The sequence below is a fragment of the Panthera uncia genome, assembly GCF_023721935.1.
Source record: "Panthera uncia isolate 11264 chromosome D3 unlocalized genomic scaffold, Puncia_PCG_1.0 HiC_scaffold_8, whole genome shotgun sequence".
Lineage (NCBI taxonomy): Eukaryota > Metazoa > Chordata > Mammalia > Carnivora > Felidae > Panthera > Panthera uncia.
In genome coordinates, this window is record NW_026057586.1 from 66,457,958 (window position 1) to 66,471,461 (window position 13,504).

A 13,504-nucleotide genomic window follows, 5' to 3' on the forward strand; every position below is an offset into this window, starting at 1 on the left:
CCCCCCCCCATGAAGAATTATTTAATAGGAAGTCATTTTTGCAGCTTTATTGAGCTGTAATTGGCACATAACTTTGTGTAAGTATAAGGTGCACAGTGTATTGATTTGATGCACGGGCGTGTGTTGCTGCTTTGTTTGTTTTGTTTGTGCTTGAGAACAGGTAGGATCTACTCTCTTAGCAACGTCCAAGTACGTGATGGAATATCATTAGGTACAATCACCTTGCTAGGTCCCCAGACTTCTTAATCTTACAAGGGGGGTTGCCCCCTTTGAACAACATCTCCCTGTGTCCCCCACCGGCCAAGCCCTGGAACACCACTTTACTCTCTGTTTCTACGAGGGTTTTTTTGGGGTTTTTTTTGGCAGATCTCATGTTATATAAGTGATATCATACGGTATTTGTCTTTCTCTGTCTATTGCAAATGGCAGAACTTTCTTCTTGCTCATGGCTAAGTCATACCCATGTTTATACGCCACATCTTGATCCGTTCATCCGTTGGTGGACACTTGGGTTTCCCCCACGTGTTGGCTGTTGTGAATAACACTGCAATAAACACGGGGGTACGGGTATCTTCATAGTAATCACCTTTATTATTAGCAATGATAATGACAGTGAGGAGGTGCATAATGCTTTCTGTGTTTCAGTTCAGGAGCGGCAAGTGTTGTTCATGGGTAATCACACTTATCTGCACACTACCCCTATCTCTTAGGCTGAGCCCAATTTATTCTTCATACCCATTTTGTACACGGGGAAACTGAGGCTCAGAGAGATTAAGCCACACGCTCAAGTTTTCCAGCCCGTAAAGGGAGGTGCGGACCCAGGCTGCTTGGCCGCAGAGGTTGCGTCCCTGGCCTTTTATCTTTCGTGATAGCCCTTCATCAGAGTCACGCATTTGATAAGGCTGCCTCTAACCAGCCCTGGAGGGAGCTAATGTTGCCATTTTGTAGGCCATGAACTTGAGATCAGACATCCTCCAGGTCACCCAGATGTTAAGAGGCAGGGCTGGATTTCACCCAGAGCCATCTGGTTTCCAGCCACACTTGTTCTCCGCTGTCAGTGGCCCCTCTTGGGTCAGCCCTCAGAGGGTGGGAGTGTGGGGACGGGTTACCCAAAGCAAATCTTACCCCCCCCCCCGGATATCTGACAGGTTTATTTGCACAGCAGCGTTCACACCCACCAGCTCCTTTATTCTGCCTACAGAACCATCTGGACTCCTCTTTGAACTCTGTGGGTCCTGGAGATCTTGGCCCCTGCCTGCCTTCGTGCCGGGCTCCCTCTTTCAGGGTCCTGGAACTCCAGCTCAACTGGGCTACTGGCTCTTCCTCGCACATATGCTCCCAAGTTCCCACCTCTACACTTTTGCTTAGAAAAAGCATTCCCTGAAGCTCACTTTGTATACATCCTCCTCACCCTTCAGAGTCTCGTGCCTGCCTTCAGAGTCTTGCTAAATGCCACCTCTGACATGAAGCCTTCCCTGATTACCCCTACTGGAAGAGGAGGGGGTGGGGGAGGAGGAAATGTACAGACATTTGATGAACGTTTTCCCTGTGGTAGGCATGTTACATAACCTCACAACAACCCCGTGATATAGTTTATTCTTGTCCCGTTTTATAGGCAGAAATGGAGGCGAAATGACCCGCCCCAGGTCACACGGCTAGGAAGGGTGAGGGTTTTGGACTCCTTGTCCAGTGCTCATTCTCCTGCTCCAATCAGGAGTCTCATGGAGCTGATTAAGGTAGAACTTCCCCTTCTTCTCTTCTTCATGGCTGATCCCTGAGGGAGGCCACCTGACCCTCTCCCTTCCAGCTACAGCCAACGCTGCTGACACCTCTCAGTTGGGACTTCAGCCAGGACTGGCTTTTGTTTCGGTGGCTCACATGCTGAGTCCGAGCTTTGTCTCCCAGGGGCCCTCTCCCCTCCCTGCCTATAAGAGCCTGACCTCGGCTGGTCCCCGCATGTTCTGGCATATTCTCTGGGTCCGTCTTGGTAAGTCCCGGGCTTGGAGAAAGGGTGGGATCCACGTTCCGAGCGAGCACTGTGGGAGGTGGGGAGGCCAGGTCTCCCATCCTGGGGATGTCACTGTGCCATGCTGAAGGTCATCCTCACCTTAACCAAGGTCAGGCCCCAGACATCACGGCCAATACCTACTACCTTCATTTAAAAGCAGAATTATTCCTACAGTCCCGTTGCCTCAGTGGCCACCGTGAGAGTCGCCTCTTTGGGTCAGGTGTCCTCTTGCGGGGAGGGGGCTCTCTCAAACTTAGCACGCTGGCATTTGCTGGAGTGATGCATCCCACTGGCAGCCGCAGAGAATTTCCCATAGTGAGCAGATAAATTAATACCGAGCAGGGCTCAGAGGCAATGGGACCCGGAACGGTGAGTTGTGAGATGGTGTGTAGAATGGAAGTAAGGGAGATGATGTTAGTCACAGATGGGAAGAGGACAGGGCCCCATCGCATCTGGACGCCATCTGGCTCCCGACCCTGCCCAAACGGGACTTTAGCATCCAGAGGGACAGCGGAGGGGCGGGCCAGAAGCTTATCATGTTCTTCTCTTGCCCAGGAAGCTGGCAACATGACCCTGCAGTGCACCAAAACCACAGGACATTGGAAGGTAGGCAGACCCACGGGGTGCTGTCTGAGGAGTGGGGGTGGGGCCGCAGAGATGGGCGACCCCCTCAGTCCTCCTCCCCTGAATCCCCACTTCACGCTGGGGGCATGTTATGAGAGCCCATTTTGTAGAGCATGCAATCAAGGCCCAAAGAGGGGAACGGGCTGGCCCAAGGTTACACACAGGGGTCTCGATTCGCACTTGGGTCTTCTGGCCCCCAGATTTAACCGTTACACAGTGGCAAACAGGTGACTGCACACAGTCTCTGGGCACGGTTTCTTCGGCCTCCTCTGTGTTAAAATGCGTTTGTTTCCAAATTTATCATCAGCCTTTAAAAACCTAGAGGGTCCACAGAAGAGTCCAGATACAGTGATGGTCTTGAGACACTGGAAAATCTGGCCGGCATCTCCAGGTGGCAAAAAACAGGTGGCACTGACCTGAGACCACCCCTTGGCAGGGTCTGTGCTTTCCAGGGTGCGGCCCTCGCCCTCTTCACCCACCTGGCTCCCGGAGACATCTGAGTTTGCGATCCCTGCCCCGCCCCCGCCCCCGCCCCCTAGTCCTGGGGTGAGGTCCTAATCCCTCACCCCCCACCGGACTCTGATTGAGGCTGGTCTTCACCTTTTCCCTCTGTCACAGATCGTGGTGTGGGATGAAGAGGGCTTCCAGGGCCGGAGGCATGAGTTTACGGCAGAGTGCCCCAGTGTGCTAGAGCTTGGCTTTGAGACTGTGCGATCTTTGAAAGTGCTGAGCGGAGCGTGAGTCTGGGCTGGGGGTGGGGGGGGGAGGGCGCGGATCTGAGTTGGGATGGGGGCGGACAGGAAGGGATCTAGAAAGGAATGTTCTAGGCCCTAACTTCCCAGACTCTAACGGTACCGGTGTGCCTTCCTTGGGTTTGAAGTGCTGGGGAGTGGTATAAGGTTAAGCAGGTTGTGCACTGCCCAAATGCAGAAGGCAACGTTCATTCAGAGCCTGCCCACTGGATGAGGCAGCCCTGTAGGGGCAGATCTTTCGAACCAAGTGTTGGGTCTGAAATGTCCCTCTTTTGTGTAAATTGAAAGCCACATATGGCCATTGGGAACTTATTTGGAGCCAGTGCGACTAAAGGACTGAAAAAATTTTTTTAACATTTATTCATTTTTGAGAGACAGGGTGCGACGGGGGAGAGGCAGAGAGAGAGGGAGACACAGAATCTGAAGCAGGCTCCGGGCTCTGAGCTGTCAGCACAGAGCCTGACGCGGGGCTCAAACTCATGGACCGTGAGATCGTGACCTGAGCTGAAGTCAGACACTTAACCGACTGAGCCACCCAGGTGTCCCCAAAACCAAAATTTTAATTTAACTTAATAGAAGTGTGAATTTAATTAGCTACTTGGGGCTAGTGGCTACGAGAGTAGATGGAAGTTTCTAAAAGTTTGGGAAGTAGCTTGAAAGGAGAACAAGGTTCTAAGTGATTCGGAGTCACTTTAGACTATGCCCGTGAGTGCCACGGAGGTTATCTGGGGTATTTATGCACCTCACACCCGGGGAAACACTCTTCTAGCTTCTGCTTTGTACAGATGGGGAACTGAGGGTCAGATGGGAACAGCGACCTGTCCAGGGCTGTGTCCAGCAAACTGCTAGGCTTTGCTGGGGGGGGGGAGACAATAACCTCAGGTTCATTACTTACATGCGACAGCTTGTTTCTTATGCAGACAGCGAAAGCAAGGGCCTCATGGTGGCTGCCGCGTCTCAGGTCCCACAGGATGACGCCAGAAGGGGCCGGGTGACAGCAAGTGTGGTGGGCGCCCCGCTGTTGGGGAGCCGCTCCACGCTTTGGCTGGGGCTCGCTGCTAGACTCTGCAGGGTGGAGGGCGGTGGACAGTCCCATGTGTCAAGGGACCCCGAGAGTAATCGTCTCATGGAAGCCTTCTCAAGAAAGGGAGGTGGGTGGGAATGGTCCTTGGCCGCTCCTCACAAGACTGCCTGTCTCCCCGCGTTCCTGGAGGATCACAAGCAATCCCACCAAGGCTTAGGTCAGCCTGTGATGAAGCTGTGTCTCCACGGCCCAGAGGACCGCATGCAAGATGGCCAGGCACCGGCACAGAGCAGTTCCCCCACCCGAGGGACACACAGCAAGGCAGTGGACTACAGGGTCTGGACTAGGTTTCTTCACCTGAGCACAGTGGATGTCCGGAGCCAGATACTTGTGTTATGGGGGCTGACCTCTGCGTTCGGGATGTGTCGCAGCATGTCTAGCCTCTCCCTGCAGACACCCTCTCCTCCCTCCTCCCAGCGTGACAACTAAAAATGCCTCTAGACGTTGTTCGATGCTCCTAAATGATAACCGCTGATCTTGCATTGGGACGAATGGTCTCTTACCTCCTGCTCTCTCTACCCTCTGCCTGCAGGTGGGTAGGCTACGAGCACGCTGGCTTCCAAGGGCAGCAGTACGTGCTGGAGCGGGGCGAGTACCCGTCCTGGGATGCCTGGAGCGGCAACACTGCCTACCCAGCCGACAGGCTCACCTCCTTCCGACCGGTGACCTGCGCTGTGAGTCCCGCCACCACCTCGTCCCAGTGGGGACTTGGGAACAGAATATGCCAGAGTTCACATCCTCTTGTCACTTAAAAAAAATTTTTTTAACGTTTATTTATTTTTGAGAGAGAGAGAGAGAGAGAGAGAGAGGGAGAATAAGTGGGAGAGGGGCAGAGAGAGAGGGAGACACCGAATCCGAAGCAGGCTCCAGGCTCCGAGCTGTCAGCACAGAACCCAACACGGGGCTCAAACTCACTGACTGTGAGATCATGACCTGAGCCAAAATTGGACGCTTAACCCACTGAGCCACCCAGGCACCCCCATCTTCCTGTCACTTACGTGTGACAAGGCTTCCCTCCCTTCTCTGAGCCTCAGTTTCTTCATCTGGAAGTGGGGCCACTTCGTGGGGAAGAAGAATGGGTAACATCTGGACAGAGACAGGTGCAAATGTTGTGCCCTTGGCGACTTTGGTTAAGATTTGAGCCCCTGTGTGTTTGGTGCCCCTCTTTTCATGACTCGGGGATACTGGCAGATAAGATGGTGAGGAAGGTTCTATTTCTTGCTCCTGATTCCTTACCAGTGTTCCTGATTGTATGCTTTAGCTACTGTTTATGGAGTCGGGGGTGGAGGTGGGCACTGTTATCCCCATCTTACAGACCAAACAGCCGAAGCTCAAAAAGGTGTATTGTTTTTCTCCAAAGGCAGCTTTTATTAATTTAAAAATCATTGATCGTCCAGAGTTCAGGAAAACACCTGATATGGCAGAGTAAGAAAAGTCTCTCATCTCCACACCTCTGAGACAGAAGCCCGGTCGTAAAGGTGCTGGAGACTTCCTTTGGTCTTGTTTGCTACCCACAGATTCTGCCTGTCCCAATCGATACTGACATCTGTGTCTGTATCTATACACCTATATCGTCTATATCTCTGTATCTAGGCCCACTCGTAACTTTGTTATAAAGATGGAAACACAACAAACGTCAGGCTTGGAAGCCAGCTTTTCTCCCTGGGCAAATACATCACAGTCATCCTCCTGGGTGATGAAATCTCTTTGACAGCATCGCTGTTCATGGCTCCCTAGTGTCTCAGGGTGTGAGTAAACTCATTTGCTCATGTATTTATTCCACAATGGCCCAGGCGCTGTGCCGATATAGGGACCCATGGTGGACTGTGACAGATGCTATCCCTGATTTCACACAGTTTACAGCTTCCGATTTCATTTTGCCCTCCAAACGAACCTGACAAGGAAAGGTGATTAGCTTCATTTTAGGGGTATGGCAAAAGGGGAGAAACGTTGTGTGACATGTCCAAGCTGGTACATGGAGAGTCAGGATTTGAACCCAGATCTCAACAGTCCTCTTCTTACCTCCGTCTACCACCGGATCCCCTAGTGGGATATTCAGGTTGATCCTTCTTTTTCTCTTTTCTTTTCTTTTCCTTTCCTTTCCTTCCCTTCCCTTCCCTTCCCTTCCCTTCCCTTCCCTTCCCTTTCCTTTCCTTCCTCTATCTCTTCCTTTCGTTTTTTTCTTTCTTTCCTTTCCTTCCTCCATCTCTTTCTTTCTTTCTTTCTTTCTTTCTTTCTTTCTTTCCTTTCCTTTCCTTTCCTTCCTCCCTCCATTTCTTTCTCTTTCTTTCTTTCTTTCTTTCTTTTCTTTTCCTTTCCTCCCTCCCTTTCTTTCTTTCTTTCTTTCTTTCTTTCTTTCTTTCTTTTCCTTTCCTCCCTCCATCTCTTCCTTCCTTCCTTCCTTCCTTCCTTCCTTCCTTCCTTCTTTTCTTTCTTTCTTTCTTTCTTTCTTTCTTTCTCTTTCTTTCCTTCTTTCCGTTCCTTTCCTTCCTTTCTTTTTCCTTGTGTACATTTCTGGAAAGGCAAATGCTATACCCTTGTAAGGTTTCTGGTGCTTGCTGCCTTACTGCCCTTCCAAAAGGTTTGCAAGGAAGGCTGATGGGGGTGGGGATCGAGGGCAGGGGCTTAGCAGGGGCTCCTTGGTTCTCAGCTGGGTGTCTGGTGGCCTGACAGTTTCCCTTGCCTACAGAACCATCGTGACTCGAGGCTGACCATCTTCGAGCAAGAGAACTTTCTGGGCAGGAAAGGCGAGCTGAGCGATGACTACCCCTCCCTCCAGGCCATGGGCTGGGATGGCAATGAAGTGGGCTCCTTCCATGTCCACTCGGGGGCGTAAGTGAATCCAAGGCTCTGCCTGGCGGGGAAGGAGAGGCTGTTGGGTGGGACAGGGACACCTCTTGTGAAAACTGTGTGCTGGGGACTTTGGGGCTCTGACGCTCACAATCCGGAGGAGGACACTCAGGCACAGGGAGGTATCAGGCGGAATTTGTGGGGTTGCAAGTGGTAGATTCCCGTATCAACCTGACATTATTCCCAAAGGATATTTATTGACCCTTGTAACTAGCTTCAGGCATGGCTGGATCCAGGTGCTACAGCAGGGCTCTCTCTTTCCTGTTCTGTCTGTCTCACTGGGGCTATAATCTCAGGCAAGCTCTCCCCATGCAAAGACAACAGTGAAGCTTCTTACCCCAGCCCGCCCCAGGAAGGGCGCCTCTTTCTCAGTGATTCCACCCAACGTTCTCAGAAAGGCTCTCATTGGGCCGATTTGGGTCATGTGCTCGACTCTGAACCAATCGTCATGCTGCAGGAAGTGGGTGGTCTAACTGGCTAGGAAGGGTCACATGCTCTTCACCAAATGAGCATTTTCCCACGTTGACTGGGAGGTAGCATAGGGTGGCAGAGGTCTCTCCCCAGAAGAGGAGAGAAGGGATGTCCAGCCATAAAGAAAAAGGTGTGGCTCAAGCACCGTGTTCCACGTCAGCAGCAGCTGGGTGACCAAATCTAGCCCAGGACGGACTGACCCTTCCCACCCTTTCCCGCAGGGGCTGGCAGGTGAGGCCTGACATGTGAGGTCTTCACTTGGGGAGGACGATACCGCCCCCTTCTAGGCGCCCTTTGGCTCTTGGCAGGGGTGAAGGTGGGAGGGCTTTTGTTTGTTTGGTTTTGGTTTTTGGTTTCAAGTTTTCTCAGGAAGCGTCAGAGGATCTTGTTGTGAGTGGGATGAACCTCTTGTGGTTCTTGGGTCCACTTCTCTCTTGCCAAAGAAGAAAGAGAAGCTCAGAAAGTGAGACACCGAGTCTTGACCGGTCCTGAACAATGTAGGGGTCGATGAATTGAAACAACGTAGCCCGTTTCCTTGGAAGGGCTTCTGGCTAAGGAAGGAGGGAAAGGAATAGGATTCCCTCCTTTTCTCCTTCCTTCCTTCCTTCCTTCCTTCCTTCCTTCCCTCCCTTCCTCCCTCCCTCCATAGTTATTAGCCCCTCCTCTGTGCTGGGCATTGCACTAGGAATCAGAAATCCCAATGAACGAGGCACACACACCCCTACACCTAGGAGCTCACCTGCTGGTGGAGGAGGCTGACATTTTACAAATAATCTGATAATTGTCTAATTATACAAGAACTACCCAGGACCCATAACAGACTGTGGCCTGATTTGGAAAGCAAGTCCTCAGAACGAGCTGAGACCCAGAGGATAAATACAACTTGGCGGGGGGCCAGGCAAAGAATGGCTGGAATGGTGTTCTTGGCAGAGGGAACAGCATGATCAAAGGCCCAGTAGTGGGGGGAGCAGGGCACATTCCGGGCACTGAAGGGAGGCCAGGATGGCTGAAATGTGTCTGTAGCGAGTCCCTTTGTCCCCCGTGTGCTCACCTCGCTGATGCCTCTCTAGGGTAACCGTCTGCCTCTTCCTTTTCCCAGCTGGGTTTGCTCCCAGTTTCCCGGCTACCGAGGCTTTCAGTATGTGCTGGAGTGTGATCACCACTCGGGCGACTACAAGCATTTCCGAGAGTGGGGCTCGCACGCCCAGACCTTCCTGGTGCAAAGCGTCCGCAGGATCCAGCAGTGAGCAGGGGGGGACCGGCGCTGAGGAGCCAACGCGTGCTTGTCTGGACGGAGGGGCTGTGGCGGTCTTTCCGTGCCCTCTCCTCTGCCTCCCCCTGTGCCCCGTGTGAGCCCAGCACCCATGTGAGCCAGTTCAGGCACAGTCAGCACGAAAAACAAAAAGTAATAAAAAAGAAGGTCTAGTGTTATCTTGTGCTTTCCGACGTTATTAATCCTTTCAAAGAACCGGTCTTTTGCTTGGTTGGTGCCCTTGATCATTTGCCTGTGTCTTCCTTCATTCAGCTTTACTCTTCTCTTCAGTATTTCCTTGCTTCTATTTACTTTGGGTTTACTTTATTCTCCACATCTGTAGCTTCTTTTTTTTTTTTTTTAATGTCTATTTATTTTTGAGAGAGACACAGAGTGTGAGCAGGGGAAGGGCAGAAACAGAGAGGATGACACAGAAGCCAAAGCAGGCTCCAGGCTCTGAGCTGTCAACGCAGAGCCCAACGCGGGGCTTGAACTCGGGAACAGCGAGATCATGACCTTAGCCGAAGTCAGACGCTCAACTGACGGAGCCACCCAGGTGGCCCCACATCTGTGGCTTTTAAGGGTAGTCTCTTGAGTCATTAATGTTGGGCCCTGTTCCCCGCCCCCCCCGCCATATATTCATTTAGGGCTATCAATTTCCCTATGAGCACAGCTTTGGATGCTCCCCCCAGATTTGAACTGGACATGTCTCCATTATCATTCAGTCTGGTATTTTCTGTTTTCCTTTGTGATTTCTTCTTTGACCCATGGGCTCTTTAATAAAGAACTTGCCTTTAATAAAGGCATGTTATCCCCTTGGGATTTTCTAGATAGTTTATTGTTATTGCTCTGTTATCAAGTCCCTGTGGTCAGAGAATACAGTGTATAAGATTTCAACACTCATGCTCGCTTTGGCAGTACACATACTAAAATTGGAACAATGTAAGATTGCAAGACTCTAAAATGAATCCAGACTTATTTTATCGTCCAGCAAATGGTCTGTTTTTGATAAACTTGGATGTATACTTGAAAATTGTTTAAATTTTGCAGTTGTTGGGTATAGCGTTCTGTCAGTGTCAATTAGGTCAAGCTGAGGTTGGTTAGTGTTTTTGGCAAATGCGGGTTAGATTTTTGTACATTTTTGCTGATTTTATTTTATTTTTTTTAAAAAATGTAATGCTTATTTTTGAGAGAGAGAGAGAGGGGCAGAGCACGAGCAGGGGAAGGACAGCAAGAGAGCGAGACACAGAATCTGAAGCAGGCTCCAGGCTCTGAGCTGTCAGCACAGAGCCCGATGCGGGGCTCGAACTCACAAACCTCGAGATCGTGACCTGAGCCCGAGTCAGACACTTACCTGACTGAGCCACCCAGGTGCCACTTTGCTGATTTTTTTAACTCAGATTTTTATCAATCACTGAGAGAGGGTTGTTAATATCTCCTACTAATAACCTGGATTTATCTGTTTCTCCCTTCAGTTTTATCCATTTTTGTTTCCTGATTTTTTTTTCTTTTTTCCAGAATGTTGATACTCTGTTATTAGGTGTGTGTGCGTGTGTGTCTGTGTGCGTGTGTGTGTTTTCTTAAAACTAATCTGTTAGTCCAATGTGGGGCTTGAACTCACAACCCTGAGACAAAGAGTCACACGCTGTACCGACAGAGCCAGCCAGGCACCGTAGGTGAACTTACATTGATGATTGCTATCTTCCTGCTAAATTGTTCTTAGTACACAAGTGTTTTATTTTTTATGTTTTTAATGTTAACTTATTTTTGAGAGAGAGAGAGAGAGCGTGAGCGAGCGGGACGGCCAGCCAGTGGGGGAGGGCCAAACAGAGGGACAGAGGATCCAAAGCAGGCTCCGTGCCCAGCGAGTGCAGAGCCCGACCTGAGCTGAAATCACGTGACTGAGCCACCCAGGCGCCCCCTTAGTTTGTGTTTTTTAAAGCCACGTGTGAAGGGGGCCAGTTCTCTCCCCTAGCGACATTTCTCATATCCCTTTTGTCTTTACCCTGTTCCTTCTCACATACTACCCTAAAGTCCTCTACCCCCTAAGGGAGGTCTCTGAAACAAAGAAATAAACTCCCTTTCCGCGCTCTCTCTGGCTCTCTCCCCACCCCTGGTTTCTTTATTATGTAGATTGCCTTAACAGTCATAAGCCCTCTGGCTCTTTTTTCCGGAGTGTCTTCCTTTGCTGTAAGTCAGTCGGACAGAGACCGGACAGGGTGGGGTCCGAGCCGCCTGCTGGAAAAGATAACATTATCCGGCTCCGGAAGGGGAGGGATGTGTTTGGGAACATTTGTTCTTGGGTAATTCTTAACCCCTCGTTGGGTCGTCCCGTTCATTCAGACCAGCATTTGTCGGGGTCCCTTTGCGCGCCAGGCCCCCCGGGGAGTGGTAAACAAGGCACGTGAAGTCCTTACTCTCAGATGAACCCACCATGGGTTACAACGTCCTGGGAGAGTCGGGGGAGCCTGTGGGCTGCCGGCCTGGGATGGGTAGGAACGACTCTAGGGCAGGTGATAGGAGATGGGTGGGGGGGCGAAGACTCTCCTGGGTGCTTATCTCTACGACCGCCTCTTGTCTGAACTTGATCCCTGAATGTCCAACTGCCTCCCGGGCACCTCCGCGTGGACGTCCAAACGCGCATTGCAAACAGCTCATCAAAACGGAAGCTACGCGGTTCCAGCTGGAATCCATAACATGTCTGTCTCTTTCTCACTCCTCAATCCAATCCATTGCAAATCCTGCAGGCTGTCCTTGCAAACTGTACCAGAATCCAATTACTTCTTACCATCCCCACTGGGTCCAAGCCACCCCCCTCCCCTGCCACCCACCCCATGTAGTTTCATGTCCCAGGTCAAAACCAGAGCGTTCACACCCGCCATCAGGTCTGAGGCGCCAGTATGTGGCCCGGAGAGTGATGCCAGGTGGCTAAGAGTGGGAGGTGAGGGGGGCACCTGGGGGGCTCAGTCGGTTAAGCGGCCGACTTTGCTCAGGTCATGATCTCACAGTTCTGGAGTTCGAGCCCTGCCTCGGGCTCTGTGCTGACAGCCCAGAGCCTGGAGCCTGTTTCAGATTCTGTGTCTCCCTCTCTCTCTGCCCCTTTCCAACTTGCATTCTCTCTGTCTCCCTCTCTCTAAAAAATAAAGATAAAAAAATTAAAAAAGAAAATGGAAGGAAAATGGACCTTGTCACTCCTTTGCTCAAAACCCTCCTCTCCTCCTCCCCACAAAACAACACAAAACACAACACAACACAGCACAACAGCATCTTTCTAGTTAACCGGCTGGCCGTCACCTGCCTCTCCCATGGCCCGTCTCACCCCCTGTCCCTCCAGTGAGTCTTCCTCGAACATGCCAAGGGCATCTTGCTTGCTGTTTGCCAGAACAGAGCCCTGCAAAATGGCAGCTTCAGCAACAGATAAGTATTTCTCGCTGTCTTGGAGGTTGATGTCCAAGATCAAGGTGCCATCAGAGGTGGTTTCTGGTGAGGCCCCTTTCCTTGGCTCGCAGGTGGCTGCCCCCTGTCTGTCCCCACCTTTCCTCTGTGCGTGCGCCCCGGTGTCCCTTCCTTTTTTTGGAAGGACCCAGTCCTATTGGGTTAGGGCTCCACCTCAATGGCCCAACTTAATCACCTCTTTAAAGACCTTTTCTCCGAATTTGGTTACTTCTGAGGTCCTGGGGTTGGGACTCGAACGTATGAATTCTGGGGAGAAGCATTTCAGTCCACAATACCAGATTTATTCCCCACAAGTTGAGGTTCTTTGGGTTCTTGTTGTTTCCTGTTCCCTTAGATATTTCCCGCCAACCCCCCCCCCCTTCACCTAGAGTCAAAGGTTCATAAACTGTCAGACCTGGAAGGAACCTTCTATATCAAATCTAGTGTTTCACAATCTTTTCTTCATTATTGTCCTACCCCCACTCCAAAAGTCTTTCTTAGACATTCTTTTCCTGATTGTCACCCCACCGTGAAATTTTAATCCAATTTTATATTACAACTTAATACAAATTTGTAGCACAAGTTATATTACAATTTAATACAAAGCTATATCAGAATTTTAATATAATGTGTATCTGTGTATGTCCTATATGCATATCTGTGCTTTATATATAAAAAGAATTAAGGTTGTTTTTGTTTGTTTGCTCCCAAAGAACCATTTTCACCTCCTTCCTGGGGGTGCTACTGCCCCCGTGAGAATGTATAATCCCTCACCAGCATTTCTCACAGACCTAGAACAAACAATCCTAAAATTTGTATAGGACCAGAAAAGACCCCAAATAGCCAAAATAATTTTGAAAAAGAAAACCGAAGGGGTGCCTGGGTGATTCAGTCAGTTATGCGTCCGACTTCGGCTCAGGTCATGATTTGTCAGTCTGTGGGTTCAAGTCCCGCATCAGGCTCTGTGCTGGCGGCTCAGAACCTGGAGCCTGCTTCGGATTCTGTGTCTCCCTCTCTCTCTGCCCCTC

The 13,504-nt window shown here is 50.7% G+C and overlaps 1 protein-coding gene across 1 annotated transcript; it reads left to right on the plus strand.

Moving 5' to 3' along the window:
• Window positions 1–2,362: 2,362 nt before the first annotated feature.
• On the plus strand, window positions 2,363–9,211 carry CRYBA4 (crystallin beta A4). Its single transcript, XM_049619575.1, has 6 exons — window positions 2,363–2,377; window positions 2,564–2,614; window positions 3,251–3,369; window positions 5,001–5,142; window positions 7,158–7,300; window positions 8,889–9,211. Exons 1-6 carry the CDS (start codon window positions 2,363–2,365, stop codon window positions 9,034–9,036), a joined length of 618 nt encoding a protein of 205 aa, XP_049475532.1. The 3' UTR covers window positions 9,037–9,211.
• Window positions 9,212–13,504: the final 4,293 nt, after the last annotated feature.